Source organism: Branchiostoma belcheri, unplaced genomic scaffold, assembly GCF_001625305.1.
Source record: "Branchiostoma belcheri isolate BF01 breed outbred unplaced genomic scaffold, Haploidv18h27 scaffold53, whole genome shotgun sequence".
Taxonomy (NCBI): domain Eukaryota; kingdom Metazoa; phylum Chordata; class Leptocardii; order Amphioxiformes; family Branchiostomatidae; genus Branchiostoma; species Branchiostoma belcheri.
The window spans coordinates 797,249-816,879 of record NW_017804165.1 but is presented as its reverse complement, the minus strand read 5'-3'; the positions used below and the strand labels follow the sequence as shown (position 1 = coordinate 816,879).

The window sequence follows — 19,631 nt, the reverse complement described above, 5'->3', positions numbered from 1 at the left end:
TCATACAACAAAGGTTCCAATCCCAGATTATGAACACAAAGAACCAGGAGGTTGTTTGTTTAGCTAAGCTTCCTTTGACCACTGGTGTTAGAAATCAGCTTCAAACTCTCTCAGTAAAGTTGTTACACCTGTAAGTAACTAAGGAACACATTTAGTTGATACTTTGAAGAAATAACAAAGTTTTAAAAAGAATTATCGTTAAAATTCAGGATTCGAAATGTGATTGAACCGGTAAAGCATAGTTTATTTACCAAGCTTTCAATAGGATGCAATCCTTTGTATTTGTGTCATAAGCAGACCGGTTCCTGCTTACTAAATCTTCCTGCTTTTTTATCGCATTCTTTGTATTTGACCTTAGAAAAGAAAGGTTTCAAAACCACCAATTGTTGTGTAATTTGTCTCACATAAATCATAGTGGTAGTAATTAGATAGCCATGTTTTTTTAGGAGTATGTGGTTCAAGATTTACCAACCTCAATACAGTAGAAGTACTGTTTTAGGGTGTATATTTAGGTTATGGGGAAAGTCTTATAGGCCTAGTTTATTTGATACTACCAGATGCCAGTGACAGGTGACAAAACTGATCCCTGATTTTAAAAGGCTCAGGTGGCCAAAGCCTAAATTGGTCTGCCTTCTCCCATCTTAGCTGTAACTTGAGAATGTGAGTTGGCTACTGTTGATGTAATTTGGGGTCCCCATGGTATTGCTTTACTTTGACCAAAGCTTGTTGTTGTTATATCTGCAAAACACATGAAGTTGTCTGAACTTCTGTAAAGTTTGTACCGCCCTTTGTTGCCGCAGGGTACAAAAACATTTAATTTGGCCTTTTATGTTCCTCTGTGAAAAATCTATCGCGTCATCATTATGTGTACAAAAGATGTTGTTTTCTTGTTGTGTGGTGTGTTGTTAAAGTATGAAACCCCTGACATGTCCACATAGAGCAATGTCACAGTCCAGTGTTAGTTGGTACATATACTTACGAGGGCTGTACACCCCCAGCAGTTGAGTGGCAGGTGCTAATTTGCATGTGAGGGCAGCAGATGTCAATGACATGTGAAGTCTCATGTGGTTTCTTTTGACCTTTTGTGTTCTGTCGCTATTTAAAACGATTTGTCCCCTCAAGACATGTTGGTTATAGTGATCTCATGGACACTTTTCATCACCTTCCAGATACATATGCAGAAACAGGAACATACTGATATGCTGCTTAAGCCAATGTTAAGTGCTCATATGATAGGTATTGAACTATTGTTCTATTTATACTGGTAATGTTATTGACAGTTACCATGTGCGATTGTTGATGATGGAATACAGAGGCAGTTGTAGTGTGCTAGAGTTAACCGAGGAGGTTGTATGGAGAGGTTACTGTAAAGGCTGCTGAGGTATAAGCATAAAGAGAGCTACTCTAAATTTTGGAGCTTGTGTTATGTATAATAAATGGCACATCAAAGGACTAGAAAACAGGAAGCCTCGCATAAGGAAATACTTTCATTATCTTTTCCGAGTAAAAGTTTTGTTTGAGAGTAAGAATAATTTTTGGTTCACAAATCTTCAAAGTACTGAGGATCATTAGTCCTGCCCCTTGGTCATATTGTGTAAAACATTGATCTGCTGATTGAACACTGATGAAAGATACAGTACATAAAAGCAAAAATATCTGAGCTTTGCCCGACAAGTACTAGTAACTGCCGTGGGTCGAGTTTCCTAGTCCCAGAGTTATAACCCTCCTTACTTATATATTCTGGTCCCCGGCGAAAGTGGTATGGCCTATTTGAGTGGACAGCAGGTGCATGTATCTCATTATCCCTGATTAAAGCCCATTGGCCAGATCAACTCCAGCCACAGAACCTCTCAGTAGCTTCCTCTTGTTTCACATCTGTGGCAGGGAAGACTTTGAACAAAGAACAGGGGTTGAAAGCAATTAGATCTAGTGTTTTCCTAATTCACTCAGGACAGACATGAGTGTGGTCGTGGTTCCTGGATGTCTTCGAATGGTAGTAGTGTCTGTAGTTGTTAAATTGTAAAATATTGCTTGTAGTTTTGATCTATGATAACCCAGCTAAAAGTTTTTATGTACTTCGTACTAGTTTTAATTTCCTGCATTGATGATCCCTCATCAAGAAGTAGTACCTCTTAGTGTTAATTGCTATTAACAACTTAATGCTGTCAGTATTGCGGCACAATTTTCAGAGGGTTGGGATTGCTAATGGTAAAAGTAACGTGGTAGTTTTTGACAAGACCTCAGTTTATATCTATAGACAAACTTATGTTGATATTTGTTTTGTTGTTCCTCCTGTAGCAGTCAAATTAATGCTTTCAGTATTGCACAAATTGCAGAGTAGCTATAGGGATTGATGATGGTAAAAGTAACGTAATAGTTTTTGAGAAGACCTGAGTCTGTATCTATAGAAATAAACTTTTGCTGATGTTTGTGTTTTGTTGTTCCTCCTGCAGCAGTCAGAGCAGGCAGCATTAGCCTTGCACAAGGCCCCGGGCCTGAGGGTCTCCCCACGCATCCACAAACCTGTCAATGGAGCGGTGCCTGGGCTCACCAATGGGTGCACCAGGACTGACAAAGGTGAGGCGATCAATGCACACAGCAGTACTCTCCAAGCAGAGGTTTGGGTTTTGGGTTATATCTTGGCATGTTTTTAGGCATATTTTTAGGCTCAGGGTTTCTTTTTTGCACTGGCATTTTTTTTCACCTAACCTAATACAACATTGCAACAGTGGGAAAGCCTAAAAACATGCCATAACTAACCCAAACCTTTGTTTGTGTACTATAGAGTTTTACCTTCTCCCTGCTGCCTAAAACCATAACCAACACAAATTTGGTGCCAAATGGCTACCTCAGCAGGCTGAAGGTTAAACAAGGATTTGATAATAAATTCTAATTGTATCTTTGATGTACTGGTATTATAGCATGTCATTAACGCATATAGTTGTGGATATATTTGACTGGAACTTGATAGACATTTACCGAATTTGTAACTGATATATCATATTCACAATTGGCTGCCAGGCCTTAAATTCAATATATGCACTAGAGAGCAGCACATGCTGTGACCCTTAGGGTTGACCCTTTGATGCTTTGTTAATAATATACCAGTGACTGAAGTATTAAATGTGAAGCAGGAGAAGTTCAAATGCTGCGTGAGTGAGAAATTATAAATACGACCTTATTATTACATACTGGAGGAAGAATTGCCATCCAGGTAATAATGTTTGTTCTGTTGGGATTAAATTTACGTTGGTAAATGGCAACAGTGAAATCTTGTCTAACTCAGTTTGCCTGGACTACCTCTCCCTAACTGTTCATTGGAGTTACAGTTCTGCCTAACTGCTAAGTTAAAGGTAGCAGGTGGTTGAACAGAATGCAAATGAGCAGCGAATGGAAAGGGAATTACCTCAGGGGAGACAACCCAATAAAATTGCCTCGGCTGGCTTATGTAGAGGCACAAATGCACTAGACGCATGGCTGGAAAACCTCACGGCCTGTAGTTTTTCAACTTACAACATCGTCCTTTTCCCGGTGGCTGCCCAGCCCCCAAAACAGCACTGTGTCATATCGCTGTTGTGGGGAGCCTGACTGTGTAAGTTTTACTCGTTATCTAGTAGGTATGAGCTAAGATGTAACAATGATTTGTGTTTTGCAAATGATTTCATTTGCATTGTTTGCAATACATCAGGATAAGGATTATTTCTAGTTAGACGATTGTTTTGTTTTGCACGTTATGTCTGATGAATACTCTTTGTTCTAGCCTGTTTTGATGTCAGTAGACAATCCTAGGCATTTGTTTACATGTAAAATGTTAAAACTGTGGATGTCCAAGATCACGTATGAATGTTATTTTCTGATATTCAAACCTTATATGTATATACATACATACATATGCTATATTTTTACTACATTTATTATCTATCAAATATAGATTCCAGCAGTTAGGGTCTTAGGATTTGAGTCATTTTATGTCAAGGGTGTTCAAAATAAATTTATTCCTTGCAGCATATTTTATAGGTAGATGGTGATAATATGAAACATAATTTATCACCGGTAAATCTTTTGTGATAAATTCCATGAGTGTTCCCCTGATATTCATGTGGAAGGTACTAGTAAGAGATGCTGAGTTACAGATGTGACATTAGGCTTTCGCATTTCCAATCTCTTCTTCAGAGAAGAAGGGGCTCATTGCCAGTCCATAGTTGTATGTATCGTCTTGACTTGACGTGGTAGATAATACACTGGAAGTTGGGTAGCGTTGGAACCATGGTTTGATTTGTATAAGCCAGGGAGCATTTTGTAATGCATGTCTTTGTGTCCCAGGGCTAGCAAAAGTAATATGGATTGAAATATGGAGGCGGCGAGCCGAGGTCACGACCCAGCATACGGGAAGAAGCCGTGAGTGGCTCGATAATGGTCCATGGTAAAAGCTACCTGCACCCTTCAGGAAGGCCATACATGTGTCAAGCATTTGGCACTTGAAATGCATTACTTTCGTGACGCAAGTTGTGGAGGGCAGCATGATAATTCGGAACATACTGACAAGCTCACTCCTCTGCCATGTATCAGACTTGGCTGCGAGTGCAGGCCGGGGGGTGGTGGGCGGCGAATCTTTATAATGCAGCTTCTTGTTCCCCTGTTTGAGTTGTATTCTGGGAAGCTGCGCGGTGACGTTTACGTGGATTTAAATGTATTCGGGGCTATGACTCTCGAGACAGTTGTTTGTGTGGTTATGATCAAGTGCATCGTCTTTGTGGTTTTCCTAAGAGAGGCGTGTAGTAGGAGAATTAATGTCGGTGACGCATGTTGTTCCTACGCGGCGGCATCATATGTCTAATGGGTGATAGACGAAGGGGTGGTAAAGAGCAGGCAGAGGTCGGAAACACATGGGATTTACAGAGCCTCTGCAGACGTGATGCTCGGCCATGTAGCTACCTCTGTTGCCTGGCAACCGTGTGACAGGAGTGGGCAGAGGTTTACGAGATTAGGCTCACATGAAGAATCGCTCAGCTGGGATGGCAGGAAAGAAGCAAGGGTAGAATATGATTCACCGGGAAGGAATCTTGCTGTTACTTCTTGTCTTATCCTTGTTGGCTATACCTTTGATGTGTCTTCGATACATAACCCCCTTACCTGTCCTGATTGACATTAATAAGAAGGACCTATGAGGCCAGTAGAGAGCGTAAAATAAATTTGCATACTTCTGTGCAGGTAGAAATGCATCTATGCAGGCTAAAATGTTTGCCAGCTTGTGCAGGTAGAAATTTTCTTGTCTGGCACGGGTTGCTTAAAGATCGATTGGTACCAGTGCAGGTTTGGTCAAAATTGTATTCTGAGCCCTGCCAATATGTCATGCCTATCTCCTCATAACACCTGTACATCCTCATTGCCAGTATCTATACCCATCAGGGATAGGTTGTGCGCTGGGCAAAGGCTGAATAGATATTTGAGATAAGGAACACACAAGAAGAGGCAGATATTTATAGTCTCCTCTTTTATCAAAGCTCTACTGTGGGAACATTGGTCAACCTGCAGTAGATAGTATAAATGAAAATATATTCTTAGATTCCAAGTACTCCAAAGAATATGTGTAAACAAAGACTCTGAAACCTTCTAAGTATCCATGTAATCAATACAAATTTGGTGCCGAAAGCTAGGGCTACCTCAGGACAAGTCTAATGGATGTGCACCTCCAGACAAATGATTATCAGCCAGCTCGGGGAAAGTAAATGTACAATTTATAAAATATAAGTAAAAGGAAAAATTCAAATTTCTAAAAAAAATCACTACTGTGTGTTGGCATGTTTTCTTCACCAGACTTTTCCAAATATGGATGGCATTCTGCACTAGTGAGGCTCACACATATGCATGTCTGAAACATTTTTGGACATAGAAAGTAACCGATGAGGGCTTTGACGTCAGCGTATTAAAGTTAGAATTCCTGGGTTGAGAGCAGGAAGAACGTCACAGTACACATTACCACTGAGCAATTCCAGTTGTTGAACTGGGCCAAGCTTAATGCCACAAAAGCACTGTTAGGGATGTGTCTGTATGAGAGACAAAATCTAAAATTCTGGACATTGCAACGATATAAAATCTAATACTCTAAATGCATGTCGTTGATAGAATTGATCGTTGGTTCAGCAGATTTGTAGGTGTTTGTAGGTGTTGTCCACTGTAGCAGGTAGTTTGAATTTGTCAGTATTACATGTAAGGGTCTGCTGTCAGTACATAATGGATGGAGACCAGTGACAGTTGGCCTTTATAGATACGACCTGACCTATAACTGTCACCTCTCATTTTATAACTGTGGATTCTTCAGTCATGACTGTTAGTTATGTTCTTGAATTGTTGAGTTATGGTAGTATAACCTTCTCCTCAACCATCTCCTTTTGTCTAAAGCTTTGTTTCTGGACAGTTATGCAAGTTTATGTAATAGACTTTCTAGAAATCTAATTTGATGTTTCAGCAGGTCTACTATGAAAAGCAATATTAGCTACAGGCAATGAAGAAAAGTGGAACCTAGGAAGAGACTAACAAATTCATAACCTTCAAGGTTGTCATTTTAAGCCATAGTTGTTTAGAAAATTACTTTCGTAATAATGAATATAAGGTGCGCTGATTTTCCCAATGGACAAAAACCTGCTCTTCCCCTCGATGTTGCTCATTTTCAATAAAGATGAGTTAGATGGCCCTCAGGGCTACTTATTAGGTTTTTGACGTGAATATTTTAGCCTGTGGGTTTTGACGACAGGCATGTGTGTAGCAGTCCAAATAGCTATTATTCCATGCATGGGAGACTTCAATGAGATGACAAATGGTACTCTCTTGTGAATGAAGATGAAGGTAGCCATTTCTGCAGCCAGACAGAAGAAGCTTTTGGAGGTTTGTCGATATCGTGGCATGAATGCAGATGATACAAACTCTGTCATCAGCAAGGCTAAGGCAATTAGTCTCGAGGGGAGACGGCTTGACAGGCCGGCCCAAGGGATTCTGGGAATATTGGCCCCGGCACTGTGAAATTGATTGTCATGGGTATTGCGTAGCTGCGCACGGTACACGCTGATATATTCCATCACGGATGCGAGACGCCTCAAATTGCATGGTGCTCTCAGAGGGTTCAATTTATATCGCCTCGCAGATCTGCAAAGCTGGTTATTTTTCGCCCGGCGCTGTGTGAGTGTAATATTAAATACGACTCCCTGACGTTCCACCTAAATCTGGGAGCCGGCGATAAGATGGAAGAGTCGATCCTGGTCATTAATCCTCCTCTCTGCCTGCAGACACGGATGTAAATGAAGTATTGGAGGTGAGCGCCGGGAACAAGAAAGGTGTCTGGAGGAACGGGCGGAAGACAGAGGCGGCCGAGGTGGTCAAAAGTCGCGAAGAGGACCACACCAGCGACCAGGAGAACAGCAGTGCGAATAAGGTTAGTCCTGCTAACGCTGTGTTGTCGCTGTGAACGTTAACCGGCTTGCTTTACAACTAGGGTTACGTATGCTGTTGTATCATACTGTGTAAAGAAACAGTGCAGTTAATTGATAGTTCACATTTTATGTCATACACGTATATAGATTAATAGTCACAGTGGCAATCTGTTATTTGTAAATATGTCCACACATGAAATGACATGCGGCATTTCCAGTACACATGCCATGGTAAACATTCCATAAGGTCATAGTGTATTCTGAGTTGTCCATGACCATAGATGTTGACAGTTTTTTAAAGTACATGATATGCTTGTGATGATATTTGGTGCTTAATGAGTTGTGTTAAATACAGATCAGTATGAAAAGTCAGTCAGTAAAAGTGATATTAGATAGGATGTTCTTGTTTTACCACCTGCAATGATGACCTTTACAGTATATGACTCTACTGCAACTAACACAACATGACATTATTGAAAGCATAATTTACACATAGATGACCCTGTGCCAGTAGTATCATTTCCAAGCCTTTCCCAGATCTTCATCCCCTACAACTGTTGTCTAAACTCCCCCAGAGAGCTTCTCTAACGTACAGAATATGATCATGTTACAGATGGATGGCCCTGACAATGGGGACAAAAGGTTGAGAACAAGATCCAAACGAGGACAGGCAGGTGAGGAGAGCATGTCATGTACTCACCTGAAAGGAAACTATGTGGGCTTGTGCCCTGGGATTTTCAGTATGTTATTGTTAGTGTAGGTACACCATAATGATATTGAATGGTAATGACATGATAGCATATAAGTATACGTGTAAAGCATGTGTAAAGCCTTTATTGTGTTGTGTTGGATGTAGCAATACAATACCAGATGAAATGTTCTGCTATTTACATTTAGTAGACTTTTGTAAAATATCTAGTAATGACATCCTTCTTTATGCCAGAGTTCTGTACAAAGGAAAATGTGAATAATGTTTGGTGTAAGTCATGATTTCTTCTGTTTTGTTTTTTCCATAGAATCATCCATGCCAGACCAAAGGTGAGTGTTTGTGTAGACTTTGCCGTAGAACAAGTTTGCTGCTTGCAGTCTGAATTCTGTAGTTTCTTCCTATTGCTGCTCCAATCTTGTGGAATTTTCTCCTCTCTTCCATTCAATGTTTCCTTTCTTGACCCATAATCACCAGATAAGAGACCAACCTGAATTTGAAATCATAGCTGTGAATCTCTTGTAAAAATTGTAGTGTGTTATTGTGAGACTCGTTTTGGTAGGGAGGCCAGTTTCCATCTTACAATACAGAAAAATGTGATTACCAGTAACCTATTACTGTGATACTGATAGTCACTGGCTAGTTGCTTTCGACCAAAACCATGAACAACACTATGGCAAGACTAGAAGTTTTGGAAACCAAATTGGAACAAGAGCAGGCATATGACATACATGTATATGAGTGTGAATACAATCTGAACCAAAAAGGCATCATCATGCGAAAGGAAGCATTGTTTACTTAGTGGCTCTCCTTTTTCTCCCCTCTACTGCTTGCTCCTCTCAGGATGTGAACGTAGTATTTTGTGTGTGTCATAGCTATTGAATTTTCCTTCCCCTCGCACCACCGCCAGCTGCCCCACCCCTGGGTGTGATGGACTAGGCCACATCAGTGGCAAGTATGCTAAGCACAGAAGGTGGGTGGAGCATGGAGGGACTGTGTCGTAGTCTTGTGTGTTTGTTGTCTTCTCCGCCTGAGCTTTCTGCATGTTGCTGTAGTCAGTGTTCTGAAGCTACTGTACCCCCTTGTACTGTCTTGCAACTGCCAACTGGTTATGTTTGAAAGATAGCAAGTTTTGTCATTGAAAAAACAAACTGTTGAATGTAAAGATGAAGCATGTGGAAATGATGACCCCAAAAATGATTGGTTCTCAAGGAGTTCATAGCTGACGATGAATTATGTAAATTTGCCCATCATGTTGATCAACATGAACTTTCAAACATGTACTAAGTTTCTTTAGGTTAAGTCTCATGTGTTGGACACTGTTGGAGGAAGTTTCTGGTGCTGAATCTGGTCCTATAGCAAACCCCAATGTGGGCCCCATCCCTGCGACATGTAGCCAGACTTCTGCCAATTCTCTCACATCAAACTCTACTTTCCTCCTGATTCAAATCTTCAAGTGACTAAAGCCGATTGTTTATGACTGTACATGTATACTGCACAGTTCTTATCCTAATGTTTCTTAGTCAGACATTTTTTTGCAAGATAACTGAGCTGGTGGAGAATTGATAGGCATGATGCTTTGTTTCTATGTAGCACCTATGGATGTCCTCTTGCCGCCAAGAGGAGGAAACTTGCCAGGCAAGGTTCGGACAAGAGCAAGAAGTCTACCGACAAACAGTCCTCCTCCACCAGCGAGGACCTGATGGAGGCTGAGGAGTATCCCTCATCTGATGTAGAACTGACCAATCAGAATGACCCCAATGATGGGGATGACCAGTCTAACGTGATGGAGCCTGAGAGTGCGGAGGGTTCGGAAGCCGCGCCGGAGGAGGAGCATGTCGGGAACGACACTGCGCCGCCTCCTCCCTTAGAAAGCCCCGATGAGAACTTTAAGAGCTACGAGGAGCTGGTAGCAAGATCGTTGATAAGTCTCAAAAAGGCAGCTTCTGAGCAGATAGAACAACAACAACAACAACATCATCTACAGCAGTCTACAGAGGTGCAAGGTCAGTCTCCAGGGAATTCCAGTGATCAGCAACAGCATTCCTCCGTAGCAAGCTCCCCACAGAGCGAACATTCCAGTGTAGGGTTCAGTCAGGACTACTCTGAAGAGCGCAGTAGCCAGAACTCGGTGGACATTAGGGACGAAATCGATGAAAACAAGTACGACGAGGACGAGAGAGAAGCTATCAGTGGACTGGAGACGTTGCGTAGCCAGTGTGACAGTCTGGCGCGACAGCTCAGCACCGAGCTGGTTACCTTGGACTGTGGGAGCGGGAACTCCTCTCTGAACGGGTCTGGTGGGAGCTGGGTGCTCGACATCGACGGCCAGAGAGGTAAAAAGCAACGCGAGCCAGATGACGACAGTTCATCTAGTTCAGGTGGGTGCGTGACGCATCCAGGACTCCAAAAATTTCTGTTTTCCATATGCTGATTTTTTTCAAGGGATTCTTTACTTACAGTCGAAGAAAAAGATCCTTCTGGAAAAAAGTCTGTCCCAAAATTTGTTGATTGGAAAATAAGGAGTTTTTTGCAAATTTTCCAAGCTGTTGGTTCAGGACGTCCTTCCTTTCTCGATGTAACGGCGAGGGGAGTCCTGAATCCGTGGCATGCTGGAAAAATATCCTTGATGAGCTAGAAAACGTCGTTATCAGGAGGTCAGACGTTGGCTTACTTATATGCTTCTTCGACTTCTAACCACGACTTGGTTTGTTCTGTTGTATGTGCTTGCTTGTGTGAGTATGCGCTTATTTAGATTTCAGTTTGCCATCCATATGTTTAAATTTTTGTTTTTTTACTAACAGTTGTGCAATAGATTCAGTGCATGGTAGTTGAATCATTAAGTCTTTGCTATTGATGTCTTTTGTGTAAAGTGAATAATGTAGAGGTTGCATCATCATGGAGTTTACAAGATATATGAAACATTGACAACCTAGACATAACACTACTGCCTTTTGCTATAAATGTCCTAACTAACTTGTTTGCATCTCAAACTAGGCTGCCATTTGTATTAGATAAACGATGTTCTTGATGCTTTTTGTTCATGTGTCTTAAAACCATCCCAGTTGCTTTGAATTTAGAAAGACAAAAACAGAGCTACGAAGTAAAAGAAAGCGAACAGTTAAAGAAAATCATTCCATGACTTGTGATTGTGCTTGAAGGAATACAGCTTGATAAGCCCATGATAAGTATTTGTATGACCCTGTGAAGTTGTCCTAACTTGACCCTCCTGGTTGGTTACAGACAGTAGCAGCTCGTCTTCATCCTCTACATCCTCCTCCCCCGCCAACTCCCCCCCTCCCAGCCCCGAACCCTGCAAACACTCCGACATCAAGGACGACCACTACGCGGGGAAACCCTACTCCGTAGAAAACATCACAGGTGCCGAGATCCCCAGGACGACGTTGGAACAGCCCCTTCCCCTGGCGAGAGAAAACATCGCCGTCATCAAACCTAAAGTGGAGCTGGAGCGGATAGCCGAGGGTCTGACCACCATCAACCCTGTCGGCGTGTCGCCCTCGGCGAAGGAGAACGTTCCACAGGCGAGGCAGGACTTTGTGGTGCCAAAGGTTCCAAAGACTCCACAAGGGACCATACGGAAGGGTGAGTAGCTAGGGAGCGACAAATAACAACATGTAAAAGGCTTGGTGGCACGTTTTGTAGATGAGGTACATACATGGTAGACATGGCTGACTGAACACACATTTATCTGTGAAGAGAGTCCCTAGTGGACTTGAGAAAAATTGCAGGAGTAGAGCAGTGACAAGTGTGAGAAGCATTAACTTTAAGACAAACAGTTGATTGGAAAGCAATGTGATTGCACCATAATCTTAACAGCCCCTTAATACCTGTGTTGTAGAGAGAGAGGGTGACAGCAAGTGTCCGACACCAGGCTGCAATGGTACGGGACATGTGACAGGACTGTACTCCCACCATAGAAGGTGTGTATGCTGTTATTATATAGTAATTATGTGCTTAACCCTAAATCTTGTACTGTTTTACTCTGATTTCAGTGGCCTAGAGGTTATTTGTGGCAGTAAATCAAATTGATGTTCTTTGCATTCATACATATGTTACATTTCTGTGTTGTTATTTGTATGTCATACCATGTTTTTTTTTCTATTAACCAGTCTGTCAGGATGTCCTCACAAAGACAAGATACCCCCTGAGTGTAAGTTTCTTAAGATTTTGGTACATTGTATATTGTTAGATTGGCATGTAACCTGTTGTATAGATTTAGGAATAACTTTCCTGAAGACATTTCCTTTGTGTTACAGCAGAGAGCATTTAGACATCAAGTAAAAATTTACTCCCCTGGTATTACCATGCCTCACTGGTGGCTTTATAGTGTCACAGTTGACCCTAAATCATATTGAAGTGTCAGTTTGAATGAACATGTGCGTTGTGTACAAGTACTTGTGTCTTGAGAGATGTTCTTCAAGGAAGGGTTAGAAAAGTATAACAGGTTTCCCTGTAAATAAGAATATGTTCCATATACAATGTAGTAGAGAGTGATATGACTTGGTGCCCAGGTGCTTTGCCTGTCATCATTATAGTGTTCCTAACAAGATTGTGAAGTCCATCATCTTACATGTTTCCACAGTGGCCGAATCATTGTGCAGTACAAACAAAGAAACGTAAGTGTCCACCCCAACTTCTCTCTGCTCTCTCTAACCTCCCACTTACTCCAGTTGCCTTGTCTGTTCCACTCTTTCAGTGTTGGCTGCACATGAGAATGTGCTGAAGTGAGTATTAGCCAACCATCTTTGCTCTTGTACACTGCCTAATATTTATACTTCAAAGCTGTTGTTTCCTCTCAGACTTTGGATCCAGCATGTTCAGTTTTGTTAACTGTATTTGTGAGAATCTGTACCTTCAGATGCAGGTTTCTAGACTAAGTGATATAACTTCACAAGCATACGATTTACAGCCTGTCTCGCTTTTTATGAACATAGCACGAAAGTCTGAAATAAGTCTTTCCAGGAATATCTTTGTCCTTAAATTTGATCTTTGTAGTTAAATGTTGGAGACAATGTTGCACACAAAACTGATTACATGTAAGTATTACTTGTCACTGCATCAAACTTACTAACTAGATTGGTCCAGATGTTTTCCTTCATAAACCTTTGAAACAAGTAACCAAAAGAGGAATAAGGCATCTTTTCTGGTTAGGGACAGTTGTTGTTAGTGTTTGATTGCTGTTCTTCCCTCACAGATGTCCCACACCAGGCTGTACAGGAAGAGGACATGTCAACAGCAACCGGAATTCTCACAGAAGGTAAGGGGAAAATTTGTGTTTGTCAGTTAACCTATTTGTCTGTGTTAGTTAACTGATTTGTCCTGTGGAGCCCAACAATTGTTGGGTTGCACATACAGTACCATCCATATAGCACTCTGCATAGGCACAATTTGAGGGTATTTCTCATACAACACATCACACCGCAGGCAAAAAGCAGTGAGCCGGCCTTTACTAAGCACAGGTGAGCTATACCCGCGGACCTATCTCCAGCTAGTTTCCCTTTATCCACTGACTTCCTGTCTTACGCTGAGTCTTCTATTGCGCGCCAACACAAGCGAAAAAAATCTAAACTGTCTGCAAAAAGCTACCCCCGGCACAGTAATTGGGGCCTGGTTTGGTGGCCAGAAATGCTACCAGCCCCGAAGAGATAGCGGTGAGCTCACGGGGGTCTGGTTACCAGGCTAAGCTTATGCTGCTTTTTATGCATAATTAAAATATGCTGACTGGCCTGTTGTACGCATGTGCAATATTGAATATCCATGCTCTTTCAGTTGATTGTCTACATATTTCCTTCAAGGGCTTTTGAGGCTTCTTGTTACGTGTGTATACCATATGAACTGTGGGGTATTTTTTTGGTGTATTAGCACTTTTTCTTATCCCGATAATGTATTCGCCAGAGAAGCACAGGTACATGTCCAACATCTTTCCAGTCCTACCATTTGGTACAATTACTGTTTCTGCAGCTTTCAAAATCGATGTGCGCTTGAAGCTTGTGAGAGGAAGCCGATATATGTAATTGTTGTACATTGGGATAAAAGGGTGTCGCCACTTGCATGTCTTCAGTAAAAGTGTCGTGATGTGTTTTTGGTGTTCACTTTTTGTCTACGTAGGAACATTTATTTTCCAAACATGGGGTATGATTTGTTTGTTTGCATACCTGAAAATGTTGACTTAAAAAAAAATTTTTTTTGCCTTTTCCAGGAGAAAGCCATGACTGTTGTTTGATCATTGCTGACGTGGTCTTTATTCTGTCTCTAGTTTATCTGGCTGCCCCATTGCTGCAGCACAGAAGCTCAACAAGCAGCAGACTAAACTACAGCCACACGCAGAGGCCAAGACTCCGCCGGGGGTACCATCTGACAGGGTCCTGAGGTTGGTACCCTGGATTTCTTATCAATAACATGGGTATGAATACCCATCTGCGTTCTGCATTTTGCAAAGAGATTTACAATGTTGCAGAAGAAAAATCCTACAATCTGCAATTTTGCTTTATTACGTCGAGAAGGTTGTAGTATGGAGGCTTGTGTATTTGTAGAAAGTGTTTCCAAATTGCAGGACAAAATTTTGATTCACCTGTGATATTACAGAACATTGAAAAAAGTATTTCTACCACTGGTATGTAACCAATGAATAGATGAACCATTTTAAAGTCCAAATATATTTGTTCTGTAATGTAATTTGTGAGTACATTACATTCTGTTGTTTGGCAATGACAGTGATTGAAATAACATGTCGTTTGCCAGCCACTATGTTGGTGTTACAGTATAAAGTGTAATGGAAATTATACATGTTTTGTGTTTTATATAATATCATTACATGTACATGCCAGGTAGTCTTAGTCCTGAAAAGCTTTTGATTGAATTGTCCACTCATCTGCTCTGTCCAAAATATATAACCTGCTCTGTCAGCATATCAGTCTAATGCTGTTGAAGTGTACTCCATGTTACACTCCATTTGAATTGGTTCTGGCCTCTTTTTCTTTGCTTACACAATCTAATGTTTGGTTTCCCTAGAAAATCTTCCTCAAGTTTTTTGTTACCATTTTGTTTTTGTTGGCATCTTCAATAGCTGGACAGGGATGGACCATTGTAGACAGACAAAGTCAATCTGTGTATATGTACATCAGCATTGGCAAGTTTAAAAGATGACACTAGTTATAAAAAGAAACTGAATGGCAATCCAGAAGCATTAGAGTAGATACCAATTTTGGCAGGTGTTAAATTTTGTGATATTCTGTACGTGGGTATGGTCCATCCCGTCACACCTTGTTCTCTTCTTCTGTCCTCTTCTTGCCCAGACCAATGTGCTTTGTGAAGAAACTGGACGTGGCTCAATATGGCTACCCTCCGGTCGTTTCCCCTGCTATCCCCAGGACCAACCTCGCCAAGGAGTTGGAGAAGTACGCCAAGCTCACGCCCATGGAGTACACTCCGTACGACCCGGCCGCGTACCTCGGGAAGCGGGCCATCGCGCCCAAGCTCCCGTCGCACGAGAAGAAGCCGCCGCAGCCGCCACAGCAGCCTCCACCCCAGCCCATTTTCGCCAAGCCGCCGACGCCGATGTCCGTCTCCCCTGTCTCCGTCTCTGTCTCTACGCCGACGCAGAAAGTAGAGTACCGCATCGACCCGAACACGGCACGCATGGCGGCGACGGCCATCAACCTCTCCACGAAGCCCCAGCCTCCGCCTCAACAACAGACAATGCCGATGAGTCCCACAACGCCCACCAGCGAACAGAACTTGATCGTCGACCAGAACGGAACTCTCGACCTGAGCATGAAGTCCAATCAGAGTCAGAATCAGAGCCAAACGGTGGCCACGGCGGCCACGCCCCCTCCCCAGTCGTCCCAGGACGACAGGTTTATGTACCAGAGGCCCAGCGTGGTGGTCAGCACCAAGAACCTTATGTCATCGTCGTACTCTCAGGACAATTACAGCACAGAATCCCTAACCTACGGCTTGAGCACGCCGACGTACACAACCTCCATCACATCAGGCAGGACGGACTTCAATCAGGGATATGTGTACGTATGCCACTCTCTGTCTTCTGGTGTGAGGCCTGTTTGCAAAGTGTACCAAAGACTGTGAGATCTTAGCATGTTCACACCACTATTGAATCAGGTCTGTTTTTCTCTGAGATACATGTAAACTGCAGAATCAAAAGAACTAATAAAGCAGGTAGGAAATCCTCAGAGCAATTGTCTTTGGTGCACTTCGTAGGTGTGGAGAGGATTCTGTATATAATGAATTATTGTTTCCAAAAAGAACTTGCAAATGAACTATAATTATATCTTTTCTAGACTTTTCAATATACAAATTTGCAATTTACTATAATTGACTGACCATATTTTAATGCTGCTTGTTTGCCAATCTGCATATAATCAATAACTGGTTGTGATAACAGCTGCTTTTGGGGATGTGATACCTACATAACCTACTCTTAACCAGTAACATTGCTTGCAGGTCTGACTTCTACATACACACTCATGCTCCTGCCTTCTTACTTTGCATGTCAGCTAACAAACTCTTCCACTGCATGTCTCTTAACGCAGCCTCAGCCCCATTAAGAAGCCTGAGAAGACGTAAGTTTGGTTAATTTGCTCACCCGTAACTGCACAGTGACATGAGGCTGGCTTTAATAATGACAATACTGCATTGACATGCCTAGTTTGTGTCATGTCAGATGTGCACATTAGTTTTTGTCACTTTGAAGCTGTGGAATTGGAGTGCATATTTAGTGAGATAGATAGCCTCTTAAAGGATCCTGGCTACCCATCTTAAAGAGTAACGGCAGGGAATAAGATGACCAGTAGGACATTATGTTGATGAATGTGTTCATAACACAGTAAGGAAGAGGTCAGCCAGAGAGCTGTTTGTTACTTTCTACAGACAAGCAACAATATCAGAGGCAGGGGTAATGTTTTGTAACTGTCACAGATTTCTTTGGCCAGGCACCAAAGAGTTATCATCAGAAAAATCATTGTCCTAAAATTTGCAAACCTGTATTGGAAGTTTGCACGATTGACACAGTTGGATCCCCATTACTGTCGGAAACATTACGGCACAAGGGAAGATTACATTGTACATGCCAGTTTGCTTTAAAATCGATATCCTGCCTTTAAAACAGTGAATGATGTATTTTAGTACTGCAGTCTGACCCGTAGAAACCTCTCCTCAGTTCCAACCCTCTCTGTTCGAGCACTGTTCTGTCGGCCTGGATGGCCCTTGATGTAACTTTTGACTCCTCATCACCCTGCCCTATTTTTGCCCTCCTGTCTAACACTCACTAATTGATGTACTATTAATACTGGATTGAAGGGTTCTTTCCCTAATGGACTACCATTTGATATGGTCCATAAAACTATGTGTAGTGTTATATTGTAAGCGAAAGTAAATTTATTTTTGGGGGTGTTGAAATAGAAATGTTGCTTTCAAAGAAAGTATAAAATAAATCCACTTGACAACAAACAAATGTACATTCAGTGAAGGTTAGACATCCAGGCACTTTATACAAAATTCAATCACAGCCAATGAAAGCCTGTCTGAAACCTTATTGAGTTGCTAGATTTATCTTTTGTGAAATAAAAAAGGAATGTAGTTCTTGTCAGAAGAATTTTTGCAAACAAAAATCAGTAACTCACACAGTTGATGGTGGTTAAAAAGTAACATAAGAGTTCAAGCAGAGGTAAGATGGTGGTATATGACTGCCAGCCATCCGTCGACCGATGAGTAAACCTGTTAACATCGTTCTTACGAACAGGTGTCCCACCCCGGGCTGCGATGGGTCAGGTCACGTGTCGGGTAATTATGCCTCACATAGAAGCCTGTCGGGCTGCCCGCGTGCTGACAAGAGCCAGATCGTGGCCAACCAGCAGGAAATGAAGTGAGTTGTCAAGGTTGTAATGATTTTGCTCTCTTTGCCTCTTTTCCTTCCTGGTACCGACCGGAAGGCCGAGAAGCTGCTGGTGGCCCGACAAGAGTCACCAGCAGGAGAAGAAGTGAGTAGTGGGATTTTGAGATTTTTAGGCACACTTTTTTTGGCTTTTGCTAAGCAGTGCGGCTGTTTTTTGCTCTTTAACAATGGATAAGCAGTTGAATGTGCAGATGTAAGCTCCAGCCCTAACATCTTTGGACAGCTTTATTTTTTTTTATAACTGCTGCCAACATTGTTGAGTGCATTTTGTATTTCAGTGAGTGACTCACTTTTATTGCGTATATTGAAGGAGGGTGTGAATATTGAAAACAATCTGCCTTAAACTTGAAAGTCTTCAGTCGGCATTCTCAAGGGTTTAATTTAAACGGGGGAATTAACCCCACCTACAGGATCAAATGTGTGGTACATGTAAATTTTGCATTAAAGGGAAAGACTGCAACATATGTAAAAGAAAAAAATATTATAGTAAGTAAAACAAACAGTGATAAGTCACAAGCTTCCTTGGCGAGATTTACATTTAGACACAGGGATCGAAGTATGACTTAAATATTGCAATTTTGATACATGTTGTTTTTTTGGTCACAAAACTGAAAGTGTTTTCCCTGTTAAAGGTCTATTGTGCAGTTCAACATTGTTGCCTTTCCTCCATGTGCTTAGGTGTCCGACGCCTGGCTGTGATGGTTCAGGACATGCTACTGGGAACTACTCTTCCCACAGAAGGTACTCTTCAACATCATGTCTCAGTCTGCTTCTGTTTGCAGGGCCTGAAATGTGTTACTATCCTGTTTGATCTATACCTCATTAATGCACATACATGTACTTTAAGTCATTTTACCGCATCAAAGTTTTAGTCCAGTTTGCTGAATTAAAGGATTGCTACTGACAGATTATACCATTATGCCAAAAGAAGGTTGATTATTTAATATGGTGTTGGACCAATTGGCGGCAGATTACTTGTCTTTCAACTCTGTTAAAGGCATGAGGATTTTGCTTTGAATCAAATGAACCCCAGCCATATATATCTTCCTTCATCCATTTTGGTTGCAAAATGAACTGAAATATTTTGGTTCTTGGTGCTCCTTGTGACATGATGACGTTCTGTCTTGCTCCCCCTCCAGCTTGTCTGGCTGTCCTCGTGCGAAGAAGATGAAAAACTTGTTGAAGGAAAAGGAAAACGAGAATGGAGCTGAGCCCATAAGGTTGGTAGAAATAATTCCTTTCTGTTCTTACTGTTGAAATTCAGTTTTCATGGACACATCATTGTGAGTTGAATAGAGAAAGTCAAGTTTTTATATATAGGAGTCACATGTATTCACCCATGATATGGTCATGATGTGATGTGGCAGTAAATACATGTATGTTAGAAGTAGAGATGTCATTGTTTCAGTTTGGACTTGTGTGTGTTGTGGAGTTAGATTTCTTTGGTTATCCATCACCTTTATCTTTAATGTCTGTAGATGTATAGTAAAAATGTCTGTCTGTATTGTCTGCACAGTGCTTTCCTTCCATCAAAACTCCATCTTGCAGGGTGTCTGATGCTTACAGA

At 41.7% G+C, this 19,631-nt stretch overlaps 1 protein-coding gene across 12 annotated transcripts in view; it reads left to right on the top strand.

The window, feature by feature from the left end:
- The window catches only part of LOC109480935 (myelin transcription factor 1-like), a 38,258-nt gene that overhangs the window by 10,641 nt on the left and 7,986 nt on the right, over window positions 1-19,631 (top strand). For 6 of the 12 annotated variants that reach the window (XM_019783338.1, XM_019783335.1, XM_019783332.1 and 3 more), the window contains 17 exons: window positions 2,454-2,577; window positions 7,284-7,429; window positions 8,041-8,101; window positions 8,444-8,465; window positions 9,044-9,106; window positions 9,727-10,514; window positions 11,377-11,736; window positions 11,993-12,074; window positions 12,264-12,304; window positions 12,737-12,770; window positions 13,349-13,411; window positions 14,411-14,524; window positions 15,450-16,175; window positions 16,704-16,733; window positions 17,912-18,034; window positions 18,743-18,805; window positions 19,204-19,284. In XM_019783338.1, the coding sequence (XP_019638897.1) occupies window positions 2,454-2,577; window positions 7,284-7,429; window positions 8,041-8,101; window positions 8,444-8,465; window positions 9,044-9,106; window positions 9,727-10,514; window positions 11,377-11,736; window positions 11,993-12,074; window positions 12,264-12,304; window positions 12,737-12,770; window positions 13,349-13,411; window positions 14,411-14,524; window positions 15,450-16,175; window positions 16,704-16,733; window positions 17,912-18,034; window positions 18,743-18,805; window positions 19,204-19,284 (2,921 nt within the window). Of the gene's footprint in view, window positions 1-1,882; window positions 1,994-2,453; window positions 2,578-7,283; window positions 7,430-8,040; window positions 8,102-8,443; window positions 8,466-9,043; window positions 9,107-9,726; window positions 10,515-11,376; window positions 11,737-11,992; window positions 12,075-12,263; window positions 12,305-12,736; window positions 12,771-13,348; window positions 13,412-14,410; window positions 14,525-15,449; window positions 16,176-16,703; window positions 16,734-17,911; window positions 18,035-18,101; window positions 18,150-18,742; window positions 18,806-19,203; window positions 19,285-19,631 lie in introns of those variants that run through there. The other 6 variants (XM_019783343.1, XM_019783334.1, XM_019783340.1 and 3 more) reach the window with 6 other exon arrangements.